Here is a 17,214-nt window from a genome sequence, read left to right as displayed (position 1 = left end):
AGTTTAAACACATACAGGGTAGAAAAAGAATGTACTTGTGTTGGTCTGAATGAACTATCTGTATAACATGCCTCTTCCAGTTCTGCACTGCTTCTGAACGAGATACTGACAAAGGTGAAGAGGATGAGAGGTACATGAATGAAAAGAATATAAAAATGAAGCCAATCAAAGATTCTTGGTTACAACATCCAAAGTACAATCTGGAAAGGTCAGCCAAAAGATATTTCAAATAACAAAGGAAGAAAGCCTTAATCAGAAGGATAATTTTACTTTTACTTTCTGCATGAATCTTTCCCCCAGAGGTAAGCAAACTCCCTTTGGAGAAGCTAGAGAAAAAAATGTTAAATGAAAAATGCCATTTCATTTCTTCCTAATTCAATCTGTGGGAAAGGGATCAAAGTACAAGGTGACAAGCTAAATTCCCTCTAAAGCTGCATGGCCACACAGATGCCTATTAAGCACTGCACAGGCACTCAGGGCTCCGTTGGGGAGAGATGCCACTCCCCAAGCCCCGGACCTACCATGTCACCCCTTTCCTGGCCCAGCCTGGCCCTGCTGGGAGGACAGGCACCCCTCCCCTGGCCCCAACCCAGCCTGGTCCCGGACCTGCTACGGCTGGGGGACAGGCACTCTGCCCCCAACCCAGCCCTGCCGCGGCCGGGGGACAGGCACCCCTCTCCTGGCCCCGACCCAGCCCAGCCTGGATCTGCCACAGCTGCGGTAGAGGTACCTCTCCCCTCCAGCCCAGGTGCTGTTGCAGGGAGTCCTCTCCATCATAGCCCCAGGGAGCACCAATGCACCCAAACCTCTCAGCCCCAGCTCCACCGAGCCCTCACACACATCCTGCACCCTATCCCTGAGCCCCCATCCCTGGCCCTACCCCAGAGCCCGCACCCCCAGACAGAAACCTCCCACCCCAACTCTCTACCCCAGCCCTGAGCCCCCTCCCACACTCCGAACCCTCTGGCTCCACCCCACCACATGAATTTTGTTATGTGCACCAATGTGGAGGTGATGTGTTACACATCACCTCCATATTGGTGCACACAACAAAATTCATTCCTTACATGGGTGGGAAAATTTAAAGGGAACACTGGTGACAAGTACCAGGTTTTAATCCTTTAGTACATACTAGAAATTCATTAAGTTTCAGCCTAAATTTGGCACTTGGGTAATAGATGGATTTTTGTTTGGGGAAAAGGAAACTGTTCTGTGTTTGTACAGGAAGAGAGGTCTCTCCCACCCATTCAATCCTACTATAACAGGGTGGCAAGATTCTCCTGTTTTCATATCCTCCTAGTGGGTGCTGGAACCCTTAATCAAGCTGCAGGTTAATTATTGCTGTCTCAATGAGGCAGATATGGGTCATTAAATTTCATCCTGAATATAAAGAAAGAGGGAGTGGCTCTCTGGCAAAAGGAACTAGAATCTGGAACAGACAGGTCTTGAAGGAAGGAACCCTAGGAAGAATACTTAGGCAATATTGAGGATTTTTTGGGGGTGGGGGCCAGGGATTTTATTTTTTGTTTTATTTTTAAAGAAAAATAGCAGATACCAGGAGGAATGGTCCTTTCATTCTGCAAGTGTGTAACTTTTGTTTGGAATTGGGTGGAGATTCCACCGGACTTACTTCACTGAAGCAGGGATTCCTGATCAGATCAACTAAATTTTCATGCACTGACATCTTTGTTCCACGAGGCTGTTGTGTTCCTCATTAAATCCCTCCCCTGCATCACAGTGCTTCTCACAGCATCTCCCAAATTATCTAAAGGAAAAGTGGTAAGGAAACTTTTCATGCTGTGCTAACTTATACCTCTGCCCATAGCTCCAAAAGATCAAGTCATTAGCAACCAGCATAATACCCAAATATCAGTTCAAGAATGAAGTCCTATGATTACGCACTAGCTCAAATCTTCTCTGAAAGAGACTCACATTGATTAAATCCATTAAGAAAATTGCTATCATTCTATTCCCTTCTCCCTATTATTACTGCAGCCACTTTCCTCCAGCTAGGAAAAGGTTCAGCAGCTTCAGATAAAAGCCAAGAGAAGTCTCTTCAAGAGTCCATCACCTCATAACCAGCAGTCCTCCCATTAGCCAATATAGCTGTATCCTATCAGGAGGACCCTACCAGCTTTGAAATGATGGACCTCAGTCACTCAAGCCTCTGCTGTCTGGTAGGGAAGGTGTTGCAGAGCTAACAAATCAGAAGCATAGAAATGTAGGACTGGAAGGAACCTCAATAGATCATCTAGTCCAGTCCCCAGCACTGAGGCAGGACTAAGTATAATCTAGACCATCCCTGACAGGTGTTTGTCTAACCTGTTCTTAAAAGCCTCCAATGACAGAGATTCCACAACCTGCCTCGGTAATTCATTCTAGCACTTAACTACCTTTACAGTTAGGAAGTTTTTCCTAATGTCTAACCTAAATCTCCCTTGCTGCAAGTTAAGCCCAGTACTTCTTGTCCTGTCCTCAGTAGTTAAGGAGAACAATGTATCACCCTCTTGTTTGTAACAATCTTTTATATACTTGAAGACTTATCATATCCCCCTTCAGTCTATTTTTGTCCAGACTAAACAAACTCCTTTTTTTAAATCTTTCCTCATAAGTCATATTTTCTAGACTTAATCATTTTTGTTGCTGTCCTCTGGACTTTCTCCAAATTGTCCACATCTTTTCCAATGTGTGGTGCCCACAACTGGACACAGCACGCTAGCTGAGGCCTTATCAGTGCTGAGTAGAGTGGAAGAATTACTCCTTGTGTCTTGCTTAAATCATTCCTGTTTAATACATCCCAGAATGATGTTCGTTTCTTTTTTTTTTTTGGCAACAGTATTATATTGTTGACTCTCATTTAGTTTGTGATCCAGTTAACACCCAGATCCCTTTTCTGCAGTACTCCTTCTGAGGCCGTCATTTCCCATTTTGTGTTTGTACAATTGACTATTCCTTCCTAAATGTAGTACTTCGCATTTGTCCTAGTGAATTTCACCCTATTTATTTAAGACCGTTTCTCCAGTTTGTCCAGATCATTTTGAATTCTAATCCTGTGCTCCAAGGCGCTTGCAACCTCTCCCAGCTTGGTATGGTCCATAAACTTTACAAGTGTACTCTCTGTGCGTTATCCAAATAATTTATGAGAATATTGAATAGAACTGGATCTGGGAGAGATCCCTGCAGAACCCCACTCGATATGCCCTTCCAGCTTGATTGTGAACCATTGACAACTACTTTCTGTTTTGTTTTTGCAACCAGTTATATACCCACCTTACAGTAGATTTGTCTAGGCTATATATCATTGGTTTGTTTATGAGAAGGTCAAGTGTGTCAATATCAAAAGCCTTACTAATATTGAGATGTATCACATCTACTGCTTCCCCACATCCACCAGCTTGTTGTCAAAAGAGGATATTAGGTTGATTTGCCATGATTTGTTCTTCACAAATCCATGTTGACTGTTACTTATCACGCTGTTTTCTTTTAGATGCTTACAAATTGTTTGATTATTTCCTCCATCATCTTTTTGGGTACCGAAGTTAAACTGACTGGTCTATAATTCCCTGGGTTGTCCTTCTCCCCCATTTTATAGATAGATATTATATTTGCCCTTTTCCAGGTCTGTGAGATCTCTTCCGTCCTCCAGGAGTGCTCAAAGATAATTGCTAATGGCTCAGCAATCTCTTCAGCCAGTTCCTTAAGTGTTCTGGGATGTATTTCATCAGGCCCTACCAACTTGAAGATATCTAACTTGTCTAAGTAATTCTTAACTTATTCTTTTCCTGTTTTGGCCTCAGATCCTACCCCATTTACACTGATGTTCACTATGTTAGTGGTCCAATCACTGCTAACTTGTTTGGTGAAAACTGAAAATAAAAAAGGCAATACTCAATCCTAGCTGAGGACCTGCTATCATACCCAGGTCAGCTTTCAGCTGTGTACACTCCTGCCCCAGCTGTACAGTTCTCTCCTCCTCCTTCTGTAACCTCTCTCGGGCAAGCTGGACATCCTTGCGCAGGCCATGGCAGTCCTGCTGCAGCACCTGTACCTATAGGGATATCACACAATCAGATTTTCTCTGGGATATAGAGTTTTATAAAAACATGAGAATCTAAGCAAGTTTCGGAATCCAAAAAGTTAGCCTGTTGGAGAGGAAAAAGCTAATCAGATTGTTTCAAGCATAATGTTTTAAAGAAGAATCACAAAGGGCAGTTAGTGGGGTATCAGAGGTTGTAGAAAGGATCCCGATTGCCTGCTTACTTTATGCAAAGGGGTGGAGCTAGAGGTAATAAAAACACATATTATAAGAGAAGTGAAATCAAATTAGCAGGGTGGCCTGCAATTGTATTAACAAGGATCACAGAAAGACAGGCTTTGTGGATCTGCCACTGAAAACAGACTGTTAAGTAAGCAAGGTCTGAACGTATGAACCATTCTGTCTCTTCTCGCATTACTTATCAAAACAGGACATTGTGATAAATACAAACATCAGAAAGCATGGGATGAATTAAATTAAACCGTTTTCTCTCCTTTTAATCCAATCTTGTTTTGCTCATTCACTGTTAGTTTCCTGTACAACTTGAAGTCTACAAGAATATTAAGATAATTCACAAAAGCTAGGAAAAGAAGAAAGTATGAAATTTCTACTAGTAGTATGCTGAACAATTCCAGAGACAGCAGAAGGGACCTTGAAAGAACAGAGATTAAGCAGATGCTTGACAGCCCAAAACCTGTTTTCCCAGGATTGACAAAATACATAAATGAATCAGTGTTTGCTCATTTGATTCATTTAAACATGAATAAATCTCACACCTGGTTTTTTGTTGTTTGTAGTCCTGTTGCAAGTGCTGTGGATTTAGAAATGTTTAGGCAGCCTTTGTTGCTTGGGTTTTTTTTTTTTGGATTATCTGAAGTATAACCAAATCTCTCTCTGCATTCACCTCCCTCGTGCTTCACAAGGGCTTCATATTGCAAATGCACTTGTGAACCAAAAGCCACCTTTGTTATTGTGGGAATTCATGGGGAAAACATTGTTACTCCAGAAGGTTTAAGAACTCTATGGAATATCTTCAGAAATGTTGTTTTCTAGCAGAAAGCTGGTATTTGCTAGCTGATACTACTATGCATATTTCTTTTTAATGTTCAATATTGCTTAGTTACTTATAAAACACTGAAAACATTTGTACCACTGATAATATTGAAAAGACAAAAAAAAAACAACCCAAAACCCTCAACTAAAATTAGAGAAATTGCCAGCTGAAAACTTAGGATAAACCAGTCATAATTAACTTCCTTCATGTTGATATCATGAATATCAGTGTAGATTCCTTAATAAAACCACAATACATACAGAGGCCTTCCATAAGAAATGGCCATACAGGGTCAGACCAATGGTTCATCTAGCCCAGTATCCTGTCTTTCAACGGTGACCAGTGCCAGATGCTTCAGAGAGAACAAACAGAACAGGAGAATTTATCAAGTAATCCATCCCATTGTTCAGTCCCAGTTTCTGGCAGTCAGAGGTTTAGGGACACCCAGAGCAGGGAGTTGCATCCCTGACCATAGTGGCTAATAGCCATTGATGAACCTATATTCCATGAACTTTTTTTTTAACCCAGTTATACTTTTGGCCTTCATAACATCCCCTGACAATGAGTTTCATCAGTTTCATTGACTGTGCATTGTGTGAAGAAGTTTGTTTTAATCCTGCTGCCTTATTCATTTCATTGGGTGACCAACGATTCTTGTACCTTGTGAATGGGTAAATAATTTTCCCCCCGTGTCCTTTATGCTTTTATAGACCTCTGAGATATCCCACCCTTAGTTGTCTCTTTTCTAAACTGAACAGTCCCCATCTTTTTAATCTCTTCTCAAATGGAAGGTGTTCCATACCCCTCATCTTCTCTCTCTCCCCACCCCCCGTCTCTGTACTTTTTCTACTTCTAATATCTTTTTTTTTTCAGATAGAGTGACCAGAACTGCATGCTGTATTTAAGGTGTGGGTGTATCATGCATTTATATAGTGGCATTATGATATTTTCTGTCTTATATATCCCTTTCCTAATGATTCCTCACATTCTGTTGCTTTTTTGATTGCTGTTGCGCATTGAGCAGGTGTATCCAGAAAGCTAACCACAATGACACCAAGATCTTTCTTGAGCGGTAAAAGCTAATTCAGATCCCATCATTTTGTATGTACAGTTGGGATTATGTTTTCCAGTGTGCATTACTTTGAATTTAGCAACACTGAATTTTATCTGCCCTTCTGTTTTCCAGTCACTGAGTTTTGTGAGATCCCTCTGTAACTCTTCACAGTCTGTTTTGGACTCAATTATCTTAAATCATTTTGTATTGTCTGTAAACTTTGTCATTTCACTGATTACCCCTTTTTCCAGATCACGTAGGAGCATAGTGAACAGCCCTGGTTCCAGTACAAATCCTTGGGGGACTCTGCTATTTACCTCTCTCCCACTGTGAAAACTGATCATTTATTCCCCCACCCCACTTTGTTTCCTATCTTTTAACCAGTCTCATGGACTTTCCCTGTTATCCCATGATATCCTACTTTGTTTAAGAGCCTTTGGTGAGAGACCGTGTCAAAGGCTTTCTGAAAGTCCAAGTACACTATATCCACTTCATCACTCTTGTTCACATGTTGGTTGACACCCTCAAAAATTCTGAGCGGGGAGGCATGGCTTCCCTTTACAGAAGCCATGTTGATCTTCCCCAACAAATCGTGTTCACCTATGTGTCTGATAATTCTGCTCTTTACAATAGTTTCAACCACTTCGCCCGTTACTGAAATTAGGCTTCCTGACCTGTAATTGCCGGGATCGCCTCTGGAGCCTTTTTAAAAAATGTCAGCATCCCATTAGCTATCCGCCAGTCACCTGCCACAGGAGCTGATTTACGAGAGAAGTTCCGCATCAGTTAGTAGTTCTGAAATTTCATAGTTGAGTTCTTTCAGAATTCTTGGGTGAATACCAGCTGGGTCTGGTGACTTATTACTGTTTAATTAAACAGTTTATTCCAAAACCTCCTTTATTTACACCACAATCTGGGATATTTCCTGAGAATGGCTCTAGTGCAGGAATCTCCCTCACACCCTCTGCAATGATGACTGATACATTTAGCTTCTCTGTCACGGCTTTGTCTTTCTGAAGTGCTTTCTTCATCTCCTCAATCGTCCAGTAGTGCCACAGGCTTCCTGCTGCTCATGTACGTAAACAATTTTTTGCTGTTCGTTTTTGTGCCTTTTGCTTGTTGCTCTTCAAATTCTTTTTTTGGCAATACTTGACTTGCCCAAGTTTTGCTCCTTTCTATTTTCCTTATTAGGCTCAGACTTCCAATTTTTAAAAGAGGTCTTTCTGTCTCTAGCCCTCTTTTACTTGGCTTTTTAGCCATGGTGGCATTTTATTGGTCCTCTTACATTTTATTTTTTTTTATTTTATTTTTACACGTTTGGGGCATACATATAGTTTTGAGCCTCTATTATGGTGTTTTTTAAAAGTTCCCATGCAGCTTGCAGGCATTTCACACGCGACTGTTCCTTTTAATTTCCATTTAACTAACCTCTTTGTTATGTGTAGTTCCCCTTTTTGAAGTTCAGCGCTATTGTGCTGGGTTTCTTTAGTATTTTCCTCCTTACAAGGATATTAAATTTCATTACATTATGGCTGCTGTTACTGAGTGATTCAGCTATATTCACCTCTTGGACCAGATCCTGTGTACCACTTAGAATTAAATCAAGAATTGCCTCTCCCCTTGTGGGTCCAGAACTAGCTGCTCCAAGAAGCAGTCATGAACAGTGTCTAGAAATTTTATCTCTCTGCCTCCCATCCTGAGGTGATATATTCCCAGTCAATAGGGGGATAGTTGAAATTCCTTATATTACTACTGTGTTTTCTGTTTGTGTAGCCTTTCTAATCTCCCTGAGTGTCTCACAATAAAGGTCACCATCCTGGTTAGGTGGTCAGTAGTATATTCCTACGGTTATTATTCAAGCATGGAATTTCTATCTATAGAGATACCATGACACTATTTGATTCATTTAAGATTTTTACTACATTTGACTCTAAGCTTTCTTTCACATATAATGCCACTCTTCCACTAGTACAACGAGGAGTCCGGTGGCAACTTGAAGACTAACATTTATTTGGGCATAAGCTTTTGTGGGTAAACAACCCACTTCTTCAGATGCATAGAGACTGACTGACACGGTTACCCCTCTGATACTCTTCCACCAGTGCAACTTACTCTATCATTCCTATATATTTTATACCCTGATATAATTATGTCACATGGATTATCATCATTTCAGCAAGTTTCTGTGATGCCTATTATATCAATATTCTCATTTAATACCAGGCAGTCAAGTTCACTCATCTTAGTATTTAGACTTTTTGCATTTGTATACAAGCACTTATAAAATTTGTTACTACAGTAGCTCCCCACTTAACATCCTCTCGCTTAACATCGTTTCGATCTTACATCCCTGCTCAGTTACAGAACATGCTCCATTTAAAGTTGTGCAATGCTTTGCTATAACGTCGCCTGGGTGCCTGCTTTGTCCACAGCCGGCAGCCCCCGCTCCCCTCCATCAGCTCCTCTACACCCTCCCCTCAGCACCTCCCGCCCACCGGCAGACCCCACAGATCAGCGCCTTCCCCCCTTGCCTCCTGCCCGTGGCAATCAGCTGGCTTGCGGCATTCAAGAGGGAGGGGAGAGGAACGAGGACTCGGCCCGCAGGCTCCCCCCCACTCCTGAATGCTATAAACCATCTGATTGCTGTGGGCAGGAGCCAGGGGAGAGGCTGTGCTCAGAGTCCTCGCTCCTCCAACCACCCTCCTGAACATCACAAGCCAGCTGATTGCCGCGGGGGGGGGGGGGGGAAGGGGGGAGGAGGAGGAGCAAGGACGCCACGTGCAGCCTCCCTCTTCCCTCCCCTGCCCGCTGCAATCAGCTGGCTTGTGGCATTCAGGAGGCAGGGGAGGGAGGCGGAGCCTGCGGGCCGAGTCCTCGTTCCTCTCCCCTCCCTCTTGAACGCCGCAAGCCAGCTGATTGCCATGGACAGGAGGCAGGGGAGGGAGGACACGGCGTGCGGAGTAAAGGGGGAGGAGGTGGGGGGAAGAAGAGGCGGGTTAAGGGTGGGGACTTGGGGGAAGGGGTCGAGTGGGCGGGCTAAGGGTTGAGCCCCCTGCCCCTGGTGCTTGCACAGTAGGGGAAGCTGCCGTTGCTGCTGCACAACTTGCTTCTTCTAGCCTACAGCACCTTCAGCCTCTTTGCCTGCCTCATTGTCTCCAGTGCCAGTGGGCTGTGCCTGTGTGGGGTAAGGCGGGAGCACCTCCCAACTATAGTACTGTACTGTATAGCAAAAAAAAATTTCCCTGGAACCTAACACATTTACATTCATTCTTATGGGGAAATTGGATTCGCTTAATATTGTTTCACTTAAAGTCACATTGTTCAGGAACATAACTACAACATTAAGTGAGGAGTTACTGTATTTAATTGACTGCCTGCAAGTCGTGTAATTGAATAGTACTCTTTTTTTGTTTGACTGTTTTTCTTCAGTCCTTACCTCTACTTTATCAGCTTCTATCCTGTTCTCTTTACTAGGTATGGAGTATCCTCTTTAATAAATCAGATGGGTTTGTCCGAATTCTGTGCATCTTTGCACCTGTTGGCTTACCCTCACCTTAAAAACTTTATGACCTTTTTAATTTTACATGCCAGTAATCGGTTTTTTTGTTTTGGTTTAGGTGGAGCCCATCCTTCCACTACAGGCTCCTCCATTCCCAGAAGGTTCCCCAGTTCTTAATAATCCTAAATCCCTCTTCCCAACACCATCCGAGACCCTGCAGTTCTGCCTATCTGGAAGCATTTCAGAGAGTGCTACCATGATGGTCCTGAATTTTAATCTCTTACCTAACAGCCTAAATTTGGCCTCCAGGCCTCTTTTATCTTTCCCTACGTCAGTGGTACCTACATATACCATGACCACCGGCTCCTCCCCAGAACTGCCCATAAGTCTGTATAGATATTGCAAGAAGTCTGTAACCTTTGCACTTGGCAGGCAATTCACTGTGCGGTTCTTCCAGTCATTACAAACCCAGCTATCTATATTTTCTAATAATTGCATCCCCCATTACTATTACCTGTTTCTTCCTAATAACAGGCATCCCCACTCCAGAGAGTTATGCTCACTGTGAGAGTATACCATGAAATCATCCTGAAGGAGGATCCCAACTATGGGAATGTTTCCCTTCACTTCTGCTCTACTGTGTCCAGGGAAGTCTTATCTATGTACATCTCTGTCCCCCTTAGCTCCTCCAGTTCAGCCATTCCGATCTCAAGAGCCTGTACTGTGTCCTCGGACCATGAGGTGCTTACACTGAATGCGCACACATGCCATCTACCCGCAAGGCAGGTAATCATACGTGCTACATTCAGTGCAATAAACTTAATTGCCCTCACTCTGCTGCAGGACTTTCTGCTTGCTTTATTTTTACTTTTGCTGGATCTCACAGTTGCTGGTCTGTTTCTCTGCAGAGCATTCATATTGAATTGCTTGTCAACTTTTAGACCTTTAACACCTCATTAAAATTTAATCAAGATTCCATTTTCCGCACCTTGCATACTGAAGCTAAGTGATTACAAAGGTATGTTAACTGCTCTCTAGGAAGAACACTCCAACCTCTTATTATTCTTCCTGCGAGGCAAAAAAAAAAAAAAAAAAAAAAGACAAAGGAAAAGTGGAAGAGGTGCTGTGCTTCTCCAACCTGTTCCCGTTCTGCCTCCACTGTTATCTCCATATCCTGCACACGTTGCAGCATGGTTGCTTGGGATTCCTCCAAAGACTCCCGCAGGCTTGCCTCCTGGAAAAGCTGCTCCCTTAGCTATAAGAGACAAAACACTGGGTATGTGGCTGGAGACAGCACCAAGCCATAAAAACCTGAAGATTAATGAAGCAGATAGGGGTTCAATACAGCAAAGCAACCCTTATTAGTAATATCCAGTGATCTGCTAAACGAGATATAACACTATGGAGTAAGTATTTCATGGAAGTGGTAAAGCAAGGAAGCAATACCAAACAACCCATTCAACCATGGAAAATGTATTAATAACCAGACAGATTTGGCACCTGGACCAAAATTTGTGTTTACTGAGCGTGGCAATTCTACTCCCTACAGTGTGCTCAGAGACCCAACTATTTTCTCTGCCTCAAATCTCACTGCTCTTGTGCCACATTACCATTCCTCCATCCAAGACCCTGCTGTGTCTGTCTTCCTCTAAACTGAGTCAACATTGCTTCTGAATGTGTTGGAAAGAGTCACTGCAGATATGAGACACTTCTTCTACTGCAAGGACTGAGCAAACATAGTGGGCCTGATTTTGTTCTCACATCAGAGCAATTCCAGTTGTCTATCACTGTAATTGAGACTAGAAATCAGGCATATTGTCTTCACAGCACACTCAAGACCCGAAGTTCAATTCCTTGCAGAGTAGCATACTCTGTTACTACGAGACTCTTGGGTTCATCACTAAAAGGGATAGCTGCCATTCAATAAGGACTAAGCAGCTGCTCTTTTCCCCGGAAACCCAATTCCAGATATAGAAAGCTGAATCTAAAGCTTTCTGTATCTGGAACTACAAGCTTTAGAAACATTTAGACACATTCAGTGTAAAACCTCCTATAAAAGCAAATCACATAAGGTACGCTCTTGACCCTATCCAACAGGTGATTCTAATCTCTGGTGTCCCCAGGAAAAGCTAGGACCCAGGAGAGTTTCTCTTATCTCCAGGTGATGTTGACAGAACATGTAGATTACTTTGAAGCCTGATTTTGCTAAAGACATTTGTATCGAGTTACTAATAAGGGGCCTATAATAAGAAGAGAATTCCCAGGGACAAATATGAATAAATGAGGCTATAAGAAGAGGCTTTTTTTTTGGTTTGTTGCAGAGAAACCAGCACCAATTTGAAATGGGGCCTAGAACCAGGGCCTAGCTACATCCCCGTCATGAGTACTGCCAAAATACTGAGTGATAATCATGTGAGCTAGTGTATCTGGGAATAGATACTTCTGCTTCTTCTGTGAACTATAAGAAGAGAGCATCAGATACACACCAACAGAAATGTTTAAAGTTGCATAATGACTACTATTATCTGAAGAGACTCCACATGATGCTTCAGATCTGTCATCCTCCAGTAAGTACAGCACAAGTACCTAAATGCATTGCTTATAACAAGGGCCATGTGTACTTCAGGGCAAGCTGAACCTGAATGTTACTGCAAGACCTGCTGCCTTTCTCCGGCACAGCAAACTGAAAGTTCTATTGCAATATCAACTATTTTTAAAAACAGAGGATTTTATTTAATAATTAAAATGAAAGTGAGTGATAAAAATCTCTGTACCAGTGGTCTGGGGAGATCTGGCCAGTCACACACAGTGATAACTTTACTTCTTTCCAGCTACTAAGGAACATTAAAAGAAGCTGAAAATATATAAAAAAGGAATGCCAGGAAAGTAATAGTTATAGTTTCTACAGAGAGACTCAATCATCAATTGATGCTGTTCTGTGTGTGATTGTGAATGGGAAGGAAGGTGGTCCACACCAGAAGTCAGAGAAGCCGCTCACGTACATTTAAGTGTACTACTTTCTTTGATATTCACTTTTATGATTAAGTTTTCAGTGTGACCTATGCTGACAAAGAGTATCCACATTGTATTTGTAGTTGGAGGTTTTGACAACTACGGCTTTAGGGTCTCAAGAACAGTGAGAAAAAGCACTTAGCTTTTTGGCACTCCCATGAGGCATTTATGGTTTTTTGAACTTAGGAGGGGTCATCTTCTCTTTCCCTCCCATTTTATGGAGCAAGGTGGGCTGGGGGGGGAGGGGAGAGGAAATCCATTTTCCCCATGGACGGAGTGATTTGCATGATCTCACCAACTGCTTCCATTACCCACCTCACATCCTTTCTGTTCCCTAAAGGCTTAACACCACTGCGGCCTGCATATTGCATCAAGCATCCTTCTGGCCAAGACAAGATCAGGACACCTTTTAAGTCTTTCAGAACTGCTGCTCATTTGGCTTGAGAAGTTATTAAATGACATAAGGGACATAACCCACATTCTCAAACAGGATTAGGCTGCTTTGCAGAAGCTCACACCCTACTTCATGAGGACAATAAGATGCCTCATGTCTGCACTCTATTTTTTTAATTAGTCCATAACAAGGTATCTGCTACAACTTGTTCACTAGGTAGCAGACATTAAGTCACCAGTTCCATTCTGGATGCAATAAAGTCATTCTTCATGACCACAAGAAGCAGAAGATTGTCAGCGAAGGGTAAAACCTACTTCCACAGCATGGAACTCAGGTCTCTGTTAGTAACGTCAACTAACGCATTTTTGTATCTTGCATGAAGGACATTCTGTCTTAGGTTTGTAGATCGAGGCATGCTCAGCAGCCTTCTTTCAGATGTGCATATTCCATTCCTGGTTTTCATAGATTCATACCCAGATCACCATCCAGGCTTTTCCCAAAAAATCTTATCACCTCACTCTTCCTTCTAACCTTCTTTTGTGCTTACCTCCTGAAGTCTATGGTTCATTATGTGTTTTGTTGTCCTCAGCTCCTCTGCTGCAATGGCTACATCTGTCTAAAAAGGACAAATAATAAATAATAATTTATGCCTCACAACTGCAGCAAAACTTTGAAGAGTATTTCAAAACCAGGCTGGCCAGTAACCCATGCATGTTTTACATTTCATGCCATGCGGAGACCTGGGTTTGATTCCTAGTTCTAGTCTGGTGCTCTAAAGAGACAAAACACCTTGCATTGCTTTTCAGCAACCACTTAAGACAATTAAGAAGATAGGATAACAGATTCCAGACCAGTCCTCTTCAGCTGAAAGGCCTAGCTGTGGGACCCAAAGAGTATACAGAAAAATGGAGATGTGCTTAGCAATCCATGAGTTGGAAGTGGAGAACCCCAATTCTTGAGGGGTTAAAAATACAGGGTGGTTTGTTTGTTTTTTTCCCCCCCCCCAAGTCACACTCAGTTTATCACCATCATTTATTGCTGGATCCAGAGAGTCCCCTTCACAAAGATGAGATGTTGTTTTTACTCCAACAAAAACAGCACCACCCACACAATGCCATTTCTAATCACACATACCTAACCTCCCAGCACCTCAAAGCAGAGTTTCATTTTCAAAGTTGGCAGCCTTTAAAGACCAGTGCCTTAGTATTGGAATCAGTATAGACACTCTTCAAGGACTACAACTCTCAGCACCAGTGTTCCCTTTAATTTTTCCCACCCATATGCGGAATGAATTTTGTTATTGTACCAATATGGCGGTGATGTGTGACACATCATCTTCATATTGATGAATGTAACAAAAATTCATGTGGTTGGGGTGGGGCCGAGGGTTTGGAGTGTGGTGGGGGCTCAGGGGTGGGGCAAAGGGTTGAGGTGGGGGGGCGCGAGGGCTCTGGCTGGGGGTGCAGGCTCTGAGGTGGGGCTGGGGATGAGGGGTTTAGGGTGCAGGCTGCCCCAGGATTGCGGTGGGAGAGAGGACTCCCCCAGCTCTCTCTCTCGCTGCGGCAGCTCGGGGCTGGGGAAGATGCGCCTCTTCCTGGCTGCAGCAGCTCTGGCAAGGCTGGGCCGGGCTGAGGGTGGGGCCTCTCTCCCCCAGCTGCAGTAAGTCCAGGGCAGGTCCATGCTGGGGCCCAAGGGGAGGGGCACCTCCAGAGATGAAAGTGGGCCGGTACAGCTTACCGGTAAGAAGTGGTCACTGGGATGGGCCTGTACTCAGCCGACGTTAAAGCGCTGCCACCGCAGCAGTGCTTTAACATCACTTCCTCTTCTGCCCCCCGGGCTGCCAAGAGGGGGGAGGCAAAAGGGGCAGCTGCCCCGGCACCTAACAATTTAAAAGGGCCCAGGGCTCCCAGCCGCCACTACTACCGCCGCAGCAGCTGGAGCCCTGGGTCCTTTAAATTGCCACCGAACCGTCGGGCGGTGCAGCCTGGGCAGCGCTGAAGAGCTGGCTGGGGAAGACTGACACATCCCCACCCCACCCCTTCCACCCAAGGCCCCACCCCTTCCAGGGGCCCAGAGCCAGGCTTCCATACCGGTAAGATTTTTAAATTACTTTCACCCCTGGGTGCCTCTCCCCACCGCTGCAGGTCCATGCTGGGACTGGCAGGGAAGGGTGACTGAGCCTCTCCCCACACCAGCAGGTCCGTGCTGGGGGAGAGATATCTCCCCCCGCCATGGCCCTGAGCCCCTGCACGAGGCTCAATCAGCAGCTTCGTGGCCGCGCAGCTTAGAAGGAACTTAGCTCAGCACACCACCATGCACACTCACAGCCAGCTCCTGTACCTTAGTTGCTGTGGCAATTTCCAAAGCAGCACTTAATCTTTGAACTTCTTCCTGTGCCTTTTCTACATCCTCTTTTGCTTCACTTAGCTGTTGGCGCAACTTCATTGCCTCTAGCTGCACAACCTTCAGTTCCTGCAAGTGTTCCTCCTGCATTGCATTCATACGCTGTTCAAGATGCGCTGCCAGATAGCAAGAGAGGATCAAAAATGGTCATTATAAAGAAATGCAGAAAAAATTGCATCTGAAGGGCTGAAAGAGAATGAGAAATCTGCTACCAACACAAAAGCCAGCTTTCTACTGTCTGTACCTGCATGCTTGGGATTCAGCTCCTTTTCAGTCTGCAGCCGGAAGAGGTTTAGCTTCAAGGTCTGCACAACACTCTCCAACCGGCACATTCGATTCACGAGCGATTCACAGTTCTTCCACAGCATGTCACTTTCACCTGCAAAGGCTACCCTGGCCCGAACCGGGCTAACAGGCTGGGGGCTCCCAGGTGTCTCTAAGGGCTTTGAATGGAAGAGATCAAGGCTGAAAGAAGAGAACATGTGGCACCATTTATATCATTTTTTTTTTTTTTTGGTAATCTTGCTGCAGCCATCAGGCATAGCAAGAAACTTTCCAGCGGCATGAAACATGTGCCTCTGCTAGCAACTTCTGCTCCCCAGAGACGCCGAGATACCAGCTCACTCGGAAACAAAAGTGGAACAAGCAGAGAAAAAGGGACTACCAACAAATATGGCGCATTCCCCAGGAAAAGACGGACCCGGACAATCCGTCCCAACCGTACCTCTGTCCGTTCACACCCAGCATCTCTAGGTCTCTCGCCAGCGCGCTGGTCTGCTCCTCAACGACGCTCATCCTCTGGCGGAGCACGGCGAAGGCTTCGGGCGCTGTGGCCCCGACGCTCATGGGGGCGATGGGCGGCCTGGCCATCGCTGCCCCGCGTCCAGCGGCTACCTGGGGGCGAAGTGGCCGTGTCGCAGGGTGAATGAAGAGCTCGACCAGCCGGGCGCCCGGCTTCGGCCACTCCCAGGCCTACTGGCTGCCACCCCTTCGCTCCCAGGCCCGGCCCTTCCCCCCGCGGGAGCTGCCGGGCCCCACGGGCGATGGGGGCTCGCTCTAGCTCCCCCCGGGCCAGCCTTACCCCGCTCGCTGACACTTCGCGGCCCCGTTTCCATGGAGCTCCTCCCCCGCTTCAAACCGACCCGCGGCTTTAGCGGACCCCATTCTACGCACGCGCCGCGACCCTAACTCCCGCTGCGCTCTGGGATTTGTAGTCCTTCGTGCTCCACCCAGACAGGGAGCTAAACGGTGTCGGCCTGTCGGGGAGGCACCTGGGATTTTTTTTGCCGGAGGCGCACGCGCAATGAACCTCACCAGGGTGGAGCGGGTCATGCCGGGATATGTAGTTTCGGTCTCTCTCTATTCCAGCATAGAACAACGTGGGCCAGCCTAGTCTAGTGGTGAGAGGTGAGGGTTGGCAGTGCACTATGGGTTCTCGTTCTGTATGGCCTTCAAGGTGACCTGATGCTTTAGTTTCCAGGTATTGTGAGTAATCCGATTGTCACAAAATTTGAGTTTTTTTGTTTTAAGCTCCAGCTCTTAGAGTGATAAGAGTACACAAGAATTTCAGCTTTCATTTTTTTTTAAGTCTGTTTCTAGCCCTTTTGGGTGTAGAGAAAAAAAACCCTTGAAAATGTGGTTCCTAAAGATTCAAAACCCAGAAGGGAAATAAAAAGAAAACAAAACATATCATGGATTTTTTTCCCCACTATCTCATGGGGTTTGGGGAGGGCCAAACCTCACAGTTTTTGAATGCTGGGAT

At 44.9% G+C, this 17,214-nt stretch overlaps 1 protein-coding gene across 5 annotated transcripts in view; it reads right to left on the bottom strand.

The window, feature by feature from the left end:
• Positions 1-16,625, bottom strand: part of CCDC150 (coiled-coil domain containing 150) — a 61,214-nt gene extending 44,589 nt beyond the window's left edge. For all 5 annotated transcript variants that reach the window (XM_077830493.1, XM_077830491.1, XM_077830492.1 and 2 more), the window contains exons 1-7: positions 16,534-16,625; positions 16,177-16,346; positions 15,697-15,917; positions 15,390-15,568; positions 13,597-13,665; positions 10,782-10,898; positions 3,919-4,048 (exon numbers count right to left, since the gene is read on the bottom strand). In XM_077830493.1, the coding sequence (XP_077686619.1) occupies positions 3,919-4,048; positions 10,782-10,898; positions 13,597-13,665; positions 15,390-15,568; positions 15,697-15,917; positions 16,177-16,322 (862 nt within the window). In that variant the 5' untranslated portion in view covers positions 16,323-16,346; positions 16,534-16,625. The remainder of the gene's footprint in view (positions 1-3,918; positions 4,049-10,781; positions 10,899-13,596; positions 13,666-15,389; positions 15,569-15,696; positions 15,918-16,176; positions 16,347-16,533) is intronic.
• Positions 16,626-17,214: the final 589 nt, after the last annotated feature.

This window comes from Eretmochelys imbricata, chromosome 11, assembly GCF_965152235.1.
Source record: "Eretmochelys imbricata isolate rEreImb1 chromosome 11, rEreImb1.hap1, whole genome shotgun sequence".
Lineage (NCBI taxonomy): Eukaryota > Metazoa > Chordata > Testudines > Cheloniidae > Eretmochelys > Eretmochelys imbricata.
This window is presented reverse-complemented; position numbering and strand designations above follow the sequence as displayed.